Below are 18,051 nucleotides of genomic sequence, written 5' to 3'. Positions count from 1 at the left end.
TCCTTACAATTTAGAACTACATCTACCTAACCACATGCCATTTAGCAGTAGAAAAAAAAAACATCTCAAGGAGTCCATAGTGTACCCCTGAGCTCAACAGAGAGAGCAATGGTAGGGATCATTACAGGGCAAAGAGGCTTGTTGGATACAGGTTTTAGAATCTAGGAGGAAAAAAAATGACAACAAACAGAGAATGTAACAAATAGAACAAATGACACTATTTTAAAAGAATTTGGGAGTTTAGCCTTTAGGATTATGTAGAGCTATTGAAGGCTGAGAATCTCAGAGGTACTTAATCACGGTGAAAATATTTAGACTACTATGATAAAAAGTGACAAAAAGAGTACAAAAATGAGCCAGGACAATGACAAATACCTATAGCTCCCCCACTCTAGAGACAGAAGCAGGAAGGTTGAGAGTTCTAGGCTAGCCTGGGCTATGTGGTAAGACCCTGTCTTACCACAAGGTACAAACAAGGTACCTGGTGGAGGGGGTGGTGTAGAAGAGCTGGCCCCACCGTGGCTTGGGCTAGGGGTAATGCCCTCCACTCCCTTACCCCTCACCAGCCGCAGCACTGAGAAGAGAAAGGGGGCCTTGAATTCTGGCCGGGCTACACAGTGGAGCTGGTTCTGATGGTGACTGGGACAATATTTTATATCTGTGATTTTTGTTCTTTCTATGGACCCTCTGGAGTCAGTATAAGTGGTTTCAGTTGCAAATGAAGAATTTAAAAGCAACAACCAATGTCTGCCCACCTCTACCTTTGGTCTTTACATTCTTGCAGATGGAGGGAACTGCTTTGCCTATTATAAGTTCTGGACTTAGGATGCTTGAGTTTGAATTCTATTACCTCTTAGCCCTGATGACTTTAGAAAGTGACTTACACAGTCTCCCTCCATTTCCTTTTCTGCAAAAGGGGAGAACAATAAGGTATTAGATATTAGATACTTAGAACAGATTCTGGTGTGTGTAAAGACTTAGTAAATACTAACTATTGTTACAGACAAAACTCATTACCCATAAAATTGAAAGGAATGGGATAGGGTGTCTATATAAAGTACATGGGCAAGTCTTAATGTTTACAATAGGGTATCTGACACCAGTGAAATCTATTCTTAATTGGGGAAATGGGGCATGTGTGGCTTTTTTTTTTTAAGTGAAAATTAGGAGATTAGAAAACAGAGTATTGCTACCATTGAAGAAATAGTATGGGCAGACATGGTTCTAGGAGATGAATCTTGAACTGACCATCCAAAGAGATGGCTTAGGTTTAGGTAAAGCAACAGAAGAGTGGAGAGTAAAGGACAAGGAGTTGTGTAAATAAAAGCATAGAGGTAGAGACAGACTCTGCCTGATTCAAAAGAATGAAAGGGGGACGTAGGGGAGGGGCTGGGAAGAGAGAGGAGAGGGGGGATAGTGGTAGTTGGGATGTATAAGTAAATAAGAGAGAGAGAGAGAGAGAGAGAGAGAGAGAGAGAGAATAGCTAGTATGATAATTTTACAGAGAATGTTTTCCAATTGCACATCTGTATTATGTTAAGGATTTTTGGCTTCTTCGATCTCAGAAATTTCCTCACTATAGAGATTAATCACAGATTTATTCTGCCCTTTCCTATGTTTCTGTTGCCCAAAAGATTACACATAATCCCAACTAACATGGGCTTGTAGAAACATTTATCTTCAGCAGTATAGAAATGACAGTGTTTTTACAGATGCAAAGATATCTGTTTCTCACTCTTTAATCTCTGATTCCAAGACCACTATTCATAAAAATCCTCTCTGTCAACTATAAACGTCTCTCAGGGTCTTTGCATACTAGCTATCGTAGACCTGCATTGCCTGGATCTCTTTCCTAAGGGTTAGACCAGGGTTTCTCACTACTGCCATTCAGAGTCAGCCCATTCTTTAATGTAAGGAATTGTCCTCTGTGTTTTAAAATATTCAGAGTTGCCTGTGCCATCATACGATACCAAGGTTATAGGTTTTGGCTATTAAAAATATCTCCAGAGATTGACAGTGTCCCTTGAGGGCAAATTAATCTATTGGAAAACCAACTGGTATAGAACTATATACCAATTATATTGGTGAAGATATTAGGTAAGTAGGTTGTAGTTTCAAATACAGGTTCAGTGTAGGTTCTAAGTTTCAAATACTGCCTTACAACATTCTTTCCTTTATGGTTGGTGGAGACTAGTGGTCCAGAAAGTTTGACAGTGTACTCCAGAAGTTTGGTTTGCTTAGTCATCTTTTGGACCAGTCACTGTTATTCTCCTAAAAGATGAAAGCATTGTTAGAGACTCCTAAAGGCTAAAACACAGCCAGAGACCCCTGGAAGACAAAAATTCAGTTTCAGTAGCTTTGAAGAAGAGCAAGAACAGAAGCCACTGTTTATGGAGAAAGCAAGTGGAGGGGAGAGACTGGATTCTGATCTGGGACATGGGGATATGCAAGGATCGAGGTAAAATTAAAAATGAGACAGGAGATACTTCAGTCTGATCCAGTGAATAGTCCCGAGTTAATGAGAATTTAGTAAAAGGCCTCTGTAGAAGTTTAAAATCCCTTAGCTGTTGGAAGTACAGAAAGCAACATTATAGTCATTGTACAGTAGCTTTCCCTTTCCTTAGGACAGCTATGTCCTAAAACTCTGAAGTATTAAATACTCAATATTCTGAGGGTTCTTTCTTTTTTCAGTACATACTATGGTAAACTCACCAGTTCACTTTCAGAAAGCACTTGTGGTTTGAATAAGACTACCCTCCCCCATAGGCTCATAGATTTGAATGCTTGTTCACCAGGGAGTGGCACTTTTTGGAAAGATTAGGAGATGTGGCCTTGATGGAGGAATTATGTCATTCAGGGTGGACTCTGGGGTTTTCAAAAGCCCCAGCCAGGACCAGTGGCTCTCTTTCCTGATGCCTGCAAATCCTGATTGATGTAGAACTCTCAGCTCCTTCTCCAGCACCATGTCTGCCTAGGTGCAGCTATGCTTCCCACCATGATAAAAATAATCTAAACTTCTGAACTGTAACAAGCCCAAATTGAATTCTTTCTTTCGTAAGAGTTTGCTGTGGTCATGGTGTCTCTTCACAGCAATAGAACAGTGACTAAGACAGCACTTTTATAGTTTCTCTTTAGCATGCTTGCACAAAGTACCATGTTTAAACTTTTTCTCCTGCACTTTACAGCCATCATTAAATAAAACAAGAGATGTCCTGAACATCACCAAACTCTCGTTGCTTCCCTCCTCTCCTAATGCTTGTGCTTAGTTTAAGGGAAACTGTTGCTACCTCTGCCAACCACACAGAGCCTAAGTAAGGGTGTGGGAGAAAATAAGACCACTGTGATTGTGATTAACCATCCCTGCTCTTTGGTTTGGTTTGGTTTGTACTTGGTTTGTTGTTTTGTTTTGGGTTTTTAGTTTGTTTGTTTGTTTTGTGGGAGAGTTGGTTGGTTTGACTTTTTGAGGCAGGGTTTCTCTGTGTAGCCCTGGTTGATCTAGAATCTCGTTTTGTAAACCAGAACAGTTTTGAACTCAAAGAGATCTACCTCCTGAGTACTGGGATATAAAGTGTGTGCCAACACTTCCTGATCTCTATTCTATTTTAACGACCTGGCAAAGCCATCTCCACGTCTTATCTCTATTGATGTGCTGTGTTGATTTCTTAAGTAACACGAAAAGCTCATGAAAATAAATGTTCGAATTTGGCAGTAGCCAACACTGAGCATAATTGTGCATCATATTTGGCCTTTAAACTTAACATTTGTTGGGTAAAAATATTAGCCTGAAGGACCTGCCCTTTGTATTAGTAACATCTTGTAATTATAACAAATGCTGAGATAATCTTTTTAGAGAGAATTTTAGTTAGACTCACAGTTTTAGAGGCCTATGAGCAGACAGACTTGTTTCTTTTGTGGGAGTGCCAGATGGCAATGGCATGATGGATTGCTCTCATACCAGAAAGAGGAAGAGAGACGAGGAAGGAGCTGGGGACCCACACTGGACAGTTTACAACAGTCTGAAACTCTAGCTTCAGGGTATCTTATGCCTTCTGGTCTCTTCAGGCACCTGTACACAGGTGGCATATACACACATAAACACATACACACACACACACACACACAATTTTAATTAAAAAAAAATAGAGTACCATATAATCTTTACCCAGTTTCCCCCCCACATTACTTACTAACTGTAGTACAGTGTCACATTCAGGAAATTGACGTTAATGTGATCCACCAAACTATTCCAGATAGTCAGTTTGCCTATGTATGTATGCGCAGCTACGTGCAGGTTCGTCACATCCTTATTTGTGTTTGCAATACTACAGTCAAGCCAAAGACGATTCCAGCAATACAGAGAGGTCTTTGTTGCTCTCTTACACTCACGCTATGCGCACTCCCCTCCCTGGCCCTTAACTGCTACCAAAACCTAATCTCTTTCCTAGCTCTATTATTTTATTTCAACAGTGTTAAATAAATGGAATCATTTAGAAACAGAGTCAGTTTGGGAATGAATAGTATTCTGTTGTAAGAGATGGGTAAAATATTTTTCTTCTCCCTTTTAGGTTCAGTGGCTAGCCCTAAGAATCAAAATAGAAAAGACAGATTAATGATTAACAGTGGTGAGAAGTTTATTTTGTATGAATAGCAAGTATGTGGCTGATTAGTGAATAAATTTGAAGGCTTGAATAATAGCTTTTCCAAACAGAATTTTATGGTTTTGTGTTCCATAATGTTAGCTTCCTGTGGGTGACTATGTTGTGAAATGATTAAATGGAAAATTCCAGAAGTAATCAACTCTTCAGTTTTAATTGCACATTATTCTGAGTAGCATAACAATCTGTCCAGTCTAGAACATGAGTTACTCATCTGTCCAGCTAGCCGTATGCATGAAGTATATGCTACTCATCTGATTTTTGCTTTATAGTGCCTGTTTGGATGGACCCATGTTTTACTTAACAATGCCCCAAAGCATAAGAGTAATCATATGAAGGAGGAACCAGGGCATAAAACATGGAAAGACAGACTGATTTTGATGCTATATGAAAGTGAGTTCCAAACTTGCATGCAAATATTCATAGCAACCAAAAGTGGAAACAATTCATACACACTGTGTTGTGAAGAGTTAGTTACCTGGGTAACTACTCATTTCTACTGTGGTTAGGGCCTATCTAGACTCCCAGCATTTATAGAATGATTTTTCCTCCTCTTTGAGACAGAGTCTCCCTATAGAGCCCTGGCTGGCCTGAGACTTGCTACATGTAGACCAGGCTACCCTGAACTCAACTGCCTCTGCCTTCAAGTGCTGGTATTATTTATGTACATGCATCACTAACCTGGCCTGGTGTTTGTTATTTTAAGCTGAAAACCTCTGGAATTCAGCAAACCAAGTTTTCTAGGAGATTTCCTCTGCCCAACAAGAACTAGCAACCTCTGGGAAATGTGACTACCACTAATCTACTCTCCTATGAAGGTTTATGGCCCTGAAGAAAAGAGAAAGACCACTGACGTTTATCTATGCAAACATCATCAAAAACTTTCTTATAGCCAGACATGGTGGTATATACTTGTAATTCTAGTACTTGAGAGACAGAGGCGGGAGGATTGCTGCGAGTTCAAGACCAGTCTGATTTACACAGTAAGTTTCAGGCCAGCCAAAGCTAGTTAGTGATATCCTGTCTCAAAATTGTAAAAACTGATTATTGTGTGTGAATGTGTGATTCTTGTGTGAGTATGCATGTGGAAGTCGTTCCTTCCATCTTTTTGTAGGTTCTGGGAATCAAACTCAGGTTGCTGGACTTGTGCAGCAAGCACCTTTACCCACTGAGCCCCAAACTTTTTTTTATAAGTGGTCACTTCCTCCCTAAAAATCCATTTGAATTTCCTACAGAAACATATTTGTGTTTTCAGAAGTCAGTTTTCTCCTTCTGTGGTGTGAGTCTAAGCAATCAAACTCAGGTTATCAGGCTTGGTATTGTGTATGTGCCTTTAGCAAGTGAGCCATCTCCCTTGTCAATATTTGTGTTTTCTATGGAAGTCAGGTCTACTTCCTTCTTTTTACCTAAATTAGGGATGCTGTTGTCCCCCTTCGTACCCCACACACTTTATCCTATGGAGAAGGATTGACTGCCAGACTTTACACTGGATGTCTGATATGCATGTAGTGTGTGTGTGTGTGTGTGTGTGTGTGTGTGTGTGTGTGTGTGTGTGTTTTCACAGGTACAACTGTCAATTCATTGGTGTCACTAATATTTTATTTCAGACATTCTGATAATGTGGTCTGTGAGTAGAAAATGACAGAGGAAACAGCAGGCACAGGAGGGATAATGGCTAAATGGATACAGCATGATTTTTGCTAACGACAGGCCAGAGTGTTCAGACATCCCTTGATAAGGAGTAGAGGAAGATCTTGTTTGGATATCAAAGGTGATCAAATATTAAGTGGAATTCTGACTGAACTGGCTTAGCAGAGTGCTTTTGCTAAAACTGGATCATACAAGTGGTTCTAAGACCAAGTATGAAAGCCTAACCTAAGGTTTAGCCAGAAAAGACAAAACCCCACAAATATTAGACCAGGCTTCCTGTTAGTTATCTGGGAGAACTTTTGGATATAAGAAAGCCAGAGCCTCATTTGTTTTTAAGCTCTTCAAGTGATATGGATGTGCTCGAGTGTTGTGGGGCAAAAGGAGCTTCCTTCTTCACCCTCTGAGTGCTAGCTAATTGAACCTTCTGAATAGACAGTAAAGAGATTAACAACAGAAGAGGCATACCAGTTTATTACAGACAAGAGGGAGTCAGGAAAGTGAGAAGCCAGTAACTCAGGTTTCAAGGGCTGGTGCTTTGAGAAGACCAACTGTTATCTCAGAACCCCGTCTTAGGGGAACCAGGTATGTGAAAAGACTTATTAGAAAGGAAAAGACCCTACATTTTAATCTATTAATATTTTTCTACTTACTTTTTCTATAGGTGTATCTGTTGTGTTTTAAAAGGGGTCTGATAGAACATGGATATAGGTGAAACATTTGTCATGGATTTAAGCACTGAGTACAATAAATTTTTGTATACAAAATGTCGACAGTCTGAGCTTGAACCTTTCACCTCTAGCTGAAATGGAATGATAAGAAGGGGACTTAACCTTCCCTCTGGGAATTCGAAAACAAACGACAAGATTGTCACTAATGCACAGCAACAAAATAGTACCCTCTCCCTCCCCCTTCCCCCTTCCCTCCTTCTTCTTCCCCTGCTTCCTTCCCCTCTCTCTCCCCTCCTGTTCCCTTCTCCTTGCCCTCCCTCTCTGTCATCTCCATCTTCTCTTCCTCTTAAATAATTAAATAAATCCTTAAAAATTGTGGGAAAAAAAAAGAAAGGAAAAGACCACAGTGAGCAGAAAAGACTACTCAGATGTAGCCAGGCTTGATAACAGTCTCTGTCTCTCAGGATGCTTTCCTTCCTTCACATCAGAATGTCATTAACATAACAAGGAACCTTTGTTTACTGAATATTGTAGTTCTTTAGATCAGCTGTAGCCAAATTTGTGGCTTTTCTGGGCTACATTGGACAATGAATGTCTTGGGCCATACCTTAAATCCTCTAAATCCCAGGGTGTCCAACCTGTGGCCTGCAGTTACAAAAGTATACATTTTATTTTGCATGACATTATAATATGACATTGTCATCTGCAAAGTTTATGTTCAAGAACTATCCTATGACGTTCCAAAATAGTATTACAAAATACTCACAATGTGGGTATGATGAGTGGTCGAGAGCACCTCTGCTCTTACTGAGGACCTCGGTTCAGTCTCTGGCCACCCATGTTTGGTGGCTTGCAACCACGTATAATTCTATTTCCAGGGAATCTAATGCTTCTGCTTCTTTGGACACCTATACTTACTCACACATACCTACACACAGACACACACATTACACATAATTTCAAAATAAACCTGTAAATACACACACATACACAGAGAGAGAGAGAGAGAGAGAGAGAGAGAGAGAGAGAGAGAGAGAGAGACAAAGAGAGAGAGACAGAGAGACAGAGAGAAACACATATAATCTCATAATGTTTTAAAGAAGTACTTGATTTTGGTATTGGGCTACATTCAGAGTTGTTTTAGGCTGCGTGTGTCTCTTGGGCCATAAATTGTATAGCCTTGTTTAGATAAACACAGTGTTTCCCTATAAACCAAACATGTCCTATATGTCTGCTTTTAGTTTTAAAACATAGAACAGCAAATTACATGCTTTGTGTTAGATGATCCACATATTGATGTCTCCAGAAAGTTTTCAAACGTTCTACCCTCTCTAAATCAGTATTGAATTGCCAGTTACTAAGTCTTTTTAACTCCTTTTCCCAGGAGTTAGTTAACCTTGCTGTTAGGACAAAGAACAAAAAGCAGCTTTTGCCAAAAACAAAACACTTTCAGGCTATTGAGTAGCCTCAGTCAGAGGTGTCACATATAGCAAAGCTGTCGGGACCTCCAAAATTAGTGATGGTTTCATAGTCAACTAAAAGCATTTGAAGCTGGAGGGTTTATTTGGATATCCCTCAGTTATCCCTTCTTCCCAGGGGAGAATCAAGTGGGAGATGATTGAAATCTTAGAAAACTACAATAGTCACCCTCATCTGCAAGGTGTATTTTCCAAAATCCTCAGTGAACACCTGAAACTGTGTGTGAACCAACGCCTGCAATGACCTGCCACACTTGTCGCTCTGTGCCCACTGCTTTTGTAGCTTGAGGTGCTGCAGTAAAACAGGGGTGAAGTTCTTTTTACTTCTGCACAGTTTCATGGATAATTTGTTTTTATTGTGGCTCTTAGCAATCTCAACATATGTTTGGTTTTGTTTCTCTTTCCTTATTAAGGTAAGAAATACTTTTCATTTAAAGGAAATGCTGTTTTCTCTGGCACATTCAAATAGCCTGACCGACTTCTTTCAAACTTTGGGGACATTATTAAATGAAGTAAGTTATTTGAACACAAGCACTATTGGGACGCACATTCCAATGGTAAAGTGCCATGTGCTATTTGAGCTCACTGAGAGGCTGGCTCTGGAAGCAAGATTGTCTTCTCCCCCCATGCCTGTAACAGAGAGAGGGAAGAGCAGCCCAAAAGTAAACACATTCTGCCCTTGAGAACAGCTAGAAGATAAGCCATTTTCTACTCAGGTTACTGTTGATTATGCTATAGTATAATACTGCTTCCAGTGAGACTAGGAGGAAGTTCAGTTGTGCAGAATCTCATCCATGGAGAGAAGGTGGAGAGTCTCTCTCGGGAGGACTCCAGCTGACTGCCCCACCTTCCCCTGCTGATTGATGACGGATGCTCTTGACTGATGTTATCTGTCTGCTGCTTGCTCTCTCTTTGTTCTTTTCCTTGGAAATCTTATCCAGAGGATAGTCTACTTTCCACAAAACTCTTAAATTCTAGCTGACTGTTGAGGGGATTTTGTTAGTTTTGTTTGTTAGTTGTTTGTAAGTCACCTGATTTGATAACATCATTTTTTGTTTGCTTTTCTGAGTTGGGCTACACCAGTGTCTTGACTAGATATTGTGAATGCCAGTTTGATAATCTTTTGCCAGCTGTCTCTTTATCTGCTACTCACTATTTATTCTGGTACCTTTTGCTCACTATATACTTAATAAATTACTCATTCAAAACCAAAAGTACAGCATTTGTAGATCACTCTCTGAGCTGTACAAAACAATTGCCACACTGCCAACTGTTTGATAACCTGGCTGTCCACACAGTTATTGATGGGCCAGATGGACAGAATAAGATAATGAGAGACTTCCTTGTGTACTCTGTATGGTTTGCAATTTAAAACTGCACATGCTTTATTTCTGCAATTCTTCCATTTAGTATTTTCAGACCACAGACCACAGGAGTGTGGAAAGCAAAACTACAGATAAAGGGAGAGGGATAGGTTGTTGAGAAAGATTGTTTAGGAGAGATGAATGGACCCAAGGACAGTCAATGGCCTGGGATGAGATATAGCTAAGCTCTGGGTCTTATTAGTTTTATCCTGCTATTAATCATCCTTGTGTAACGCAGTCTTGGCGATATTGAGGACAAGTAGGCAATGTCTTAAGTAAGATCAGATAAGGCATCCTCCCAGTAGGTCATTGCTTTCTGACCTTCAGGAGAAAGGAGCCAGATAGAGGAAAGGAAGTCAGTTATTGGTAAATGTTTCCAGAATAAACCAGTTTATTTAGTTTAATTATCTGTAGCTTTAAGAAATCCAAAAAATGGTCCTTAAATGATATCTTGAATGTGTTACCTAAGACCTTCTTCCAGCCTTTTATATCACATTAGGAAGTTTCAGCAGGTGACAGAGAGAAGACCCAGCAGTTAAGAGCACTTACTGCAGAGGACCGGAGTTCTGTTCCCAGGGTCCAGCCACCTGTGACTTCAAGGATCTGACTCCCTCTTCTGGGTGATATGGGATCCTATAAGCACATAGTGCAAATATAGGCTCACACACATATAAACAAATACAATTTTAGAAAAGAAGTTTTAACATGAAAATTTTTATCAAATATTTTTTTGTTTTGTTTTGTTTTGTTTTGTTTTTTTCAAGACAGCGTTTCTCTGTGTAGTCCTGGCTGTCCTGGAGCTCACTCTGTAGACCAGGCTGGCCTCAAACTCAGAAATCCACCTGCCTCTGCCTCCCAAGTGCTGGGATTAAAGGCGTGTGCCACCACCACCTGACCAAGTATTCTTAATAAAAGAGCAGAAAGTAATGAAACTGACACAAACCCTTTACTAAGATTTATTTTCAAAGAAATAAGCATCAACACCCCCGCACACACTTCTGTCCTGCCCTCATAGATAGTAACTCCAGAGTTACTATCCATATAGACTATCCATATAGACTATCCATATAGACTATCCATATAGACTATCCATATATACTTCAGTCCATTTCTTTAAATATTTAGCACATGTGTGCTTTAAAGTTTATGTAGGCATAATGTTTTTATACACTGTATAAAATGTACCCTTGTGTTATTTGAATGCTGATTTCTCTGCCCTCATATCTTGTTTTAATCCAGACACGGTTTTGTAATGTTTATATCAAGAATCTCCTGTCTCAGGTTTGTGTAAACAGTTTTTAACCATTTCTTCTCTGTCTTGTCAATAAATGCTGACCACCTAATGGCTGGGCAGAATAGGGTAGGAAGTCCACCAACCAGAGGAAGGAGAAAGGAGAGAGAGGGAGATTGAGATCAGCGAGGTAGGTTGGAGGATTTGGAGCTATAAGGAAGCCACAAGGAAGGGGTCCAGAGAGAGATCACGGAAACACACCTGAACCCCGAAGAGCCAGGTCAATAATAATATGCAATTATCATGGGACGGACGGGAAGTAGCCAGGTAAACATAGAAAATAAAGATAGATCATTTAACTGCTCAGCTATTGAGGTGCAGTTTTAAAAAAAATCTTGGGTTCTCTGAGCAGTTATTGGGAACTAGCATATATGGTGAAGAACTATAGCTGCCAGATTAATTCACTATTTACATTTATGTTATAATAATTCATTTATGAGTGTACATAAGTGCTGTCATGCTAAACATATTTTTGCTAATTGTATTTTTCCTCCGTATTTTTAAGCCTGGTTTGCATTAATGGCCGTGAAATAATTGTATTGAATCAATATCCCACAAAATTTAACCATTCCTTCATTAATATTTAATTTGGTTTTTAATGTTTTACTTTTGCTGACTTCACTGTATCATTTGTATATATGTGTACTTTTGCCTATGACTAAAGTAGAATTGTTGCGTCTTCCTATAAATATGGCATCTTAGTCTGTTTTATAATGCTATGACAGAGTACCAGAGAGTGGGCAGTTTTTAAAGATTAGATGTTTATTCTCTTATAAACCTCTGGTTAGTCCAAAAGCAACACACTAGCAGGTTAGATTGCCTGTGTGGGCTTCCTTGCTAAGGACCGCTTTAACCTCACACAGCTGACTGACTCATGGGAAACGAGTGTAATGCTGGGTAAAGCCTCTTTTCCAAGGGGAGGATGGTTTAGATGTAAAATGCACCATAGGCTCGTGTGTTTGAATACTTGGTCTCCACCTGGTGATGCATTTTGGGAGGCTGTAGATCATTTGGGAGTTGGAGGCTGATTGGAAGAAGTGGGTCTTTGGGGGTAGTCTTGAAGTGTGTAGGCTTGCCTGCTTCCTGTCCCATCTCTTGCTCCTGAGCCATCAAAATGTAAGCAGTCTCATGTTTCTGTCACCATACCTACAAGCCACTCCTAATAGCATGTCTTTGCTAGTGTTGCGGAAAGTATCTTCAAACAATGCACCAAACAAAAATAAATCTTTTCTGTTGCTTCATGACAGGTATTTGGTAACAATGAGAAAAGTAACAAGTTAATGGATTTAATTCCATTCTCAAGAGGGGAGCCTTTTGGCCTTATCACCTCTAAGGGACCCCACATCTTATCACTGTATAGCTATTAAGTTTTAATACCTTGCATTTGAAAAATGCTCACTTAAGGAAACAGGGTGAGAGATAGTGAAAACTAGCTTTCATGACTCTCCTATAAGGCATTACAGACAAAGGTTGATGAAGAAAGGAAAGTTGCCCTTGATCTAGGAAAAGGAAAACTATGTTCTTCGTAGTATAAAAATGTTTTGTTTTGTTTTGTTTTGTTTTGTTTTGTTGTTGTTTGTTTTTTTAGAAGAAGAAGATATTGACAAGAATGTTTCCAGTACTGTGAAATCTATGTTCTCAAAGATCAACAATGGGATCTGGGCTAGTTAATGAGGGTTGTGAACTCAGAAGAGAGACCAGAGGAAAAATAGATTTGTTGATAGGATTGAACATCTGATGACATGTTAGAACAAGTTTAGCACGGTATTTTATGAGAAAAGCTGGGGGACCGAGATTGAGTCTGTGGTCAGATACAAAGGCCTTAAGATATTCAGTACTGAGTGGCATCTCAAAACAGATGCACAGTAGCAGGGTGTGGGAGTGGGGGAATTCACCAGATATGAGAAGAGGTCATGACCAGAGTGTCACTTGAGTTGGCCTCTGGCCTCACATTTCCTAAGCTCTTGGTATGTGTTGGGTAGAAAGAATATTTGTGACGTAAACTCAATAAATCAATAACTAAGGACAATTGTCCAGTAGGGCATAACAAGGGTCAAGAGTAGAAAAAGGTGCCTTTGATAGCTTTCCTGAGTTTTAAGAGAAATGGTCACCCTTCTTTGTCCTTCTTGCTAGAAGATGGCCCTGTAGCATTCTCAGGTTTTATTGTGAAGTTCATGGAGCCTTCCTCCTTATCCTAGGAAAGGAGACTGAGAGAACAGTTTCAGGAGGAGAGCAAAGTTACTCTTAATTTAGAAAAGGGGAAAGAGTATTTGTTCTCTGCAGCAGCAGGAAAAGCAGACTTTCCTCATGCCCTGTGTCAGCAGGTAGTAGACACAGGCACACCTCTGGATCCCTCTCAGAGAAGGAGGAGCCAAGAGGGCAAGCAGGGCAGAAAAACAACGACTACAGAGAAGTGCAGCTCTTCCTATTGGAATTTCTCCTTTTGCAAATCTGATTGAGTCTTTGCAAGTCATCATGATTTCTGTAATGTGTTCTCTGCCTTTCCTGGGCTGTAAATGCAGTTAGATAGGAAACACTCCAGGAACATTTAAAATAACACTTCATTATGCCAAAGCATGGTGGAAAGGCGTTCCTAACTAATCCAGTGGCTAAATGTAACAAGAATAGCAATAGATTTGCCAGAACATTCCACAGTCAAGCATTCTTAACTTTTCAGCACTTTGAGTGCAGCATATGTGGCAGTATAGTAAAAGTTTATAGACCTTTCCTCCAAATGTTTAAAATGCATAAAATAAAAGATACAGCGTTATAAAGGAAATCAATTATAATGAAACAGTTATAAAATGTCTTAATGTGATTGAGCAGGGTGTGCTTTTTAAGTACAGCTTGGCAGTCATTCTAATAGCCACTGTAATTTTTCCATAGTGATGAACAAAAATGTATTTCAAGATACTAGTGCTAAATCAATGTGATATGAAAATGGCTATGATTTCTTTTGGCAGAGTCACATTTATTGCTCATATTACCAAAATGTGTTACCCACATTCATAATTTCTAATGCTGTATTTTTGCTAGAGGTTAATGAAATAAATATGTAATTCCCCAACCCTCCCCAAGTTCATGGACTTGATCCTTCTAGCCATAGTACATCAGAACTCTCTGGTCAGCTGAGTAGAAACAGATCATATGGAAACTAAGGAAAGGATTTGGCAAGGTGTAAATAACCATTATCTCACTCAAGTAACAACTGCTTCTCTGTACAAAAAAAATGTGATGATGTGGTACAATGGGTTATAACTTCAGAAAATCATTTTGATAGAGTAGACACCAAAACTGCAATGACTGTGGTTAGTGCCAAAGCACAGGGACATTAGAAAAATCAACTGTGTAATCCAGAGTGTGCAGTTAAAGGCAAGAGAAGGAAAGCTTTCCTTTCCTCTAGTATCATCTACCAAGAGTCAAGTAATCTCTCATGATGCTTTGGCTAGAAATGGATTCCATTCACAGCATCTAGTCTTCATATTTTATGATTAGCATCTTCAATCACCTACCCTATGATTGTGTGCCATTTTGAACTTTCTAAAACTTCATTTGCCTCTGTAATCTCCTCTGAATCTGAAAGTAATTGTTGTGGGTTGAACTGGCATGTGCTTTGTCAGTGGTAATATTGAGACTAAGGGGCTTACACTTGTGTCAGCAGGAAAAATAGGTATTATCGAAAGACCCACTGGCTTCTTGGGTTTCTCAGCAGTGGGCTTTCTTTTAAAGATCAACATAGGTACAAAGGTGATATATTGACTAAGAGACAGAAAGAATTCTGTAGTGAGCTTAGTGAAGTAAATAACCTCCCCTAGAAATGAGAAATGTAGGCCAGTGTATTGCAGGCTTTGAAATGGATAGGCAAGTTTCACAGGCAGTTTATGGAGGTAGTTGACTCATTCTTTCTTTCTTTGGACTATATATTAAGGGCACAATCCAAGACTCCATCACCAGCATTGAGCAAAATTGCCCTTGTATTTATTTCTCTTCCGCTTCCGTATTTCCACTTCTCCCCATCCTTCCTTCAGTGCTTGAACCAGCTACTACCACTTGCCTCCCTTCAGCTATTAGCAGCATGCTTTCTTGTCTGTAGTCCCTTTGCACTTCTCCTTTCCTGTTCTCTTTACTTTTTCTTGTCTGTCTCATCAAGAGGGATATAATGTGTTTCCCCATCCTTCCTCCTAGCCTAATGTTCTTGTCACAATTCATAAGTAGAACTAGTCACAAATATTTATTAAGCTCCTGCTAAATGGTGATACTGTGATAAATCTTTTATATATAGATTGTTTTAATGATTCTCACAAGGCTCCAAGAAATTATCTGAATTTTATAGGTATAGAAACCAAGATTGTGAGAGATTAAAAAAAAATCACCCATACCCCTCTGTCTTAGTCACTGTTCTGTTGTTGTGAAGATACACCATGACCAAGACAACTCTTATAAAAGAAACTGTTGAATTTGTCATCATGGCAGGGAACATGGTGGCAGGCAGGCAGGCAGGTGTGAGGTTGGAGAAGCAGCTGAGAGCTATATCTTGGTCTGCAAACAGAAAGAGAAAGCCTGGGCCTGACATGGACTTTTGAAATCTCAAAGTCCATCCCCAGTGCCACTCTTCTTCTCACAAGGCCACACCTACCCCAACAAGGCCACACCTCCTAATCCTTCCACTGTCTGGTGACTAAACATTCAAATATATGAGCTTATGGGGGCCATTCTTATTAAAACCACCACATCCTACAAAAACAATGAAATCACTTGCCAAAATGATATAGCTATTACATATCCAATGTTAGGATTTAAGCCTAGTTTGTTTAGACTCCAAAACTTGTTTCCTTAACCTTTATACATTGTCTCCCATCTTAACAGTGGTTAGTCATAGACGACAGGAGTCTTGTATTCCTAGCCAAGAAGTTAGTAAAATGAGAAAAGTATTTAGAGAATGAGTTCAGTGTAAAAACTTGTTTCCTTGTAGGTTTAAAGGTAGCTGGGCCCGGAGATATGGCTTAGTGTTAAGGACATGCACTGGGAGGTGCATGTAGGGACACACATTTCTAATCCCAGGAGGCAGAGGTAGGGGCATCTCCAAGTTTTGAGGCCAGCCTGATCTGCCTAGAGTTCCAGGACAACTTTAGCTATATATAAAGACCCTGGAGGGAGGAGAGGGGGAGAGGGAGAGAGAGCACTACTTTCCTTTTTCAGAGGACTCAAATTCTATTGCCACCACCCACATCAGCTGGCTCACAATTGCCTGTAACACGAGCTGCTGGGGGATCTGACACCTCTGTCCTGTGTGGCCCTCATATGCACATACCTACTATATACAGACCACACACAGACACAGAATTAAAAAGAATAAAAGTAAATTTTTAATTAGAGGGTCTGTTTATTTATAGTAGCTCATTGCTGGATAAAGGAGTACCATGCACTATTCAATGACTTATTATTGTGTATAAAAGACAGTGAATTTAGTTGGGCATGATGACACACACTTTTAATCCTAAAGCTCGGGAGACAGAGGCAGGTGAATCTCTGTGAGTTTGAGGCCAGCTTGGTCTACAAAGTGAGCCCAGGACAGTCAGAGCTATTACACAGAGAAACCATGTCTCAGAAAAACAACAACAACAAAAGTGAATTTTAAAATGTACTAAATTAAGCTATCTTATTTTAGAATATGGGTCTAGGATATAAGAATAAGTCATGTGGACTGTTCTTGCAGAGGGTCCAGGTTTGGTTCCCAGAACCCATACTGAACAACCATCTAAATCTCCAGTTCCAGGGGACCCAATCCCCTCTTCCACTGACACTGACACACATGTGGTATAAATAAACTCACACAGATGTAGACACACATACTTATAAATAAATTCGAATGGGTGATAGAGTTATTCCCAAGTAAACTAATGTTCAAATTGCTTTCTTCTATGTATATCTCTTCTTCAATCGGGGCTGTTTCTAAAGCTGACAAGAAACTTCCCAACTTGCTTGTCTTCTTGGAAAATTCCTCCTCGTGTCCTCAAATCCTCACAACCAGAAGCTCTACTCGGTATAACGAATAATGCGCTATCCTTGGCACCTCTGCAGACATTTACGGATGAGGAAATTATGATGAAGGAGGCAGGTGAGTAGACCTTCAACTTCAATCCTGTTGCCCCTCTGGTCATGGGAAACAATACAAAACAGCCCAGAAGATATGCTCATCTCTGTAGTGGTTGCTCTGTTTGGGGGCTCGCAGGGTATTTATTTACTATTGAAACAGGATATTGCTGTTTTGCCCATGGTGATCTCAACCCCCTAGGCTCAAGTACCTTCTTACCTCAGCCTCCAAAGTAGCTGGGTTTAGTAAAAAGTCATATAAAAACAACAGCAGAATAAAAGGCTAGGTTACAAGTTAAGCCTTACCCATCTCTGTTCCCAGATTCTGCAGCTCTTCCCAGAAGCTGCTTCATTACCAGTCTCTTCTGTAGCCCTGGAGTGAGGACATGACACTAACCATCCTACAGTGCACACAGAAAGCATCTCCAAAGCAAAGGCTTGCCTGTCCATAACATTCGTAGTACCGAGGTGGAGAAACCTTCCTGTGTGTGGTTGTGCAGCTGTTAAGAGGTCCATGTTAGATGGGATGTGCTGGTGTAGAAAGATAAGGTGTAAGCAGAGAGACAGTAGGCATCTGGCATGGTGGTGTGTGCCTTTAATCTCAGAACTCCAAAACCAGAAGCAAGTAGATCTTTGTGAGCTAAGGCTAGCCTGATCTCATAGTAAGTTCCAGGCCAACCAGGGCTACACAGTGAAATTCTGTCTCAAAAACTAGTGAAAAGAGTAAGATGGGAGGAGGGAAGCAGGGAGAAGGTTGAGTGGGTGTCTTATGTTGGATTGTGTAATAGAAGTAAGCCGATAGGTAGAGCGTCTGGGCAGAGACGTACAGAAGGCTTTGAAGAGAAGCTTTTG

General features: G+C 40.1%; 1 protein-coding gene across 1 annotated transcript in view; it reads left to right on the top strand.

Annotated features, from left to right (window-relative positions):
* The window catches only part of Acadsb (acyl-CoA dehydrogenase short/branched chain), a 36,959-nt gene that overhangs the window by 1,721 nt on the left and 17,187 nt on the right, over positions 1–18,051 (top strand). The window contains exon 2 of the mRNA XM_028772559.1: positions 17,065–17,224. Coding sequence (XP_028628392.1) covers positions 17,065–17,224 — 160 coding nt within the window. The remainder of the gene's footprint in view (positions 1–17,064; positions 17,225–18,051) is intronic.

Source organism: Grammomys surdaster, unplaced genomic scaffold (genome assembly GCF_004785775.1).
Source record: "Grammomys surdaster isolate TR1022 unplaced genomic scaffold, NIH_TR_1.0 214, whole genome shotgun sequence".
Lineage (NCBI taxonomy): Eukaryota > Metazoa > Chordata > Mammalia > Rodentia > Muridae > Grammomys > Grammomys surdaster.
Note: the sequence above shows the minus strand (reverse complement) of the source record. Positions and strands in the feature narration are given on the sequence as shown.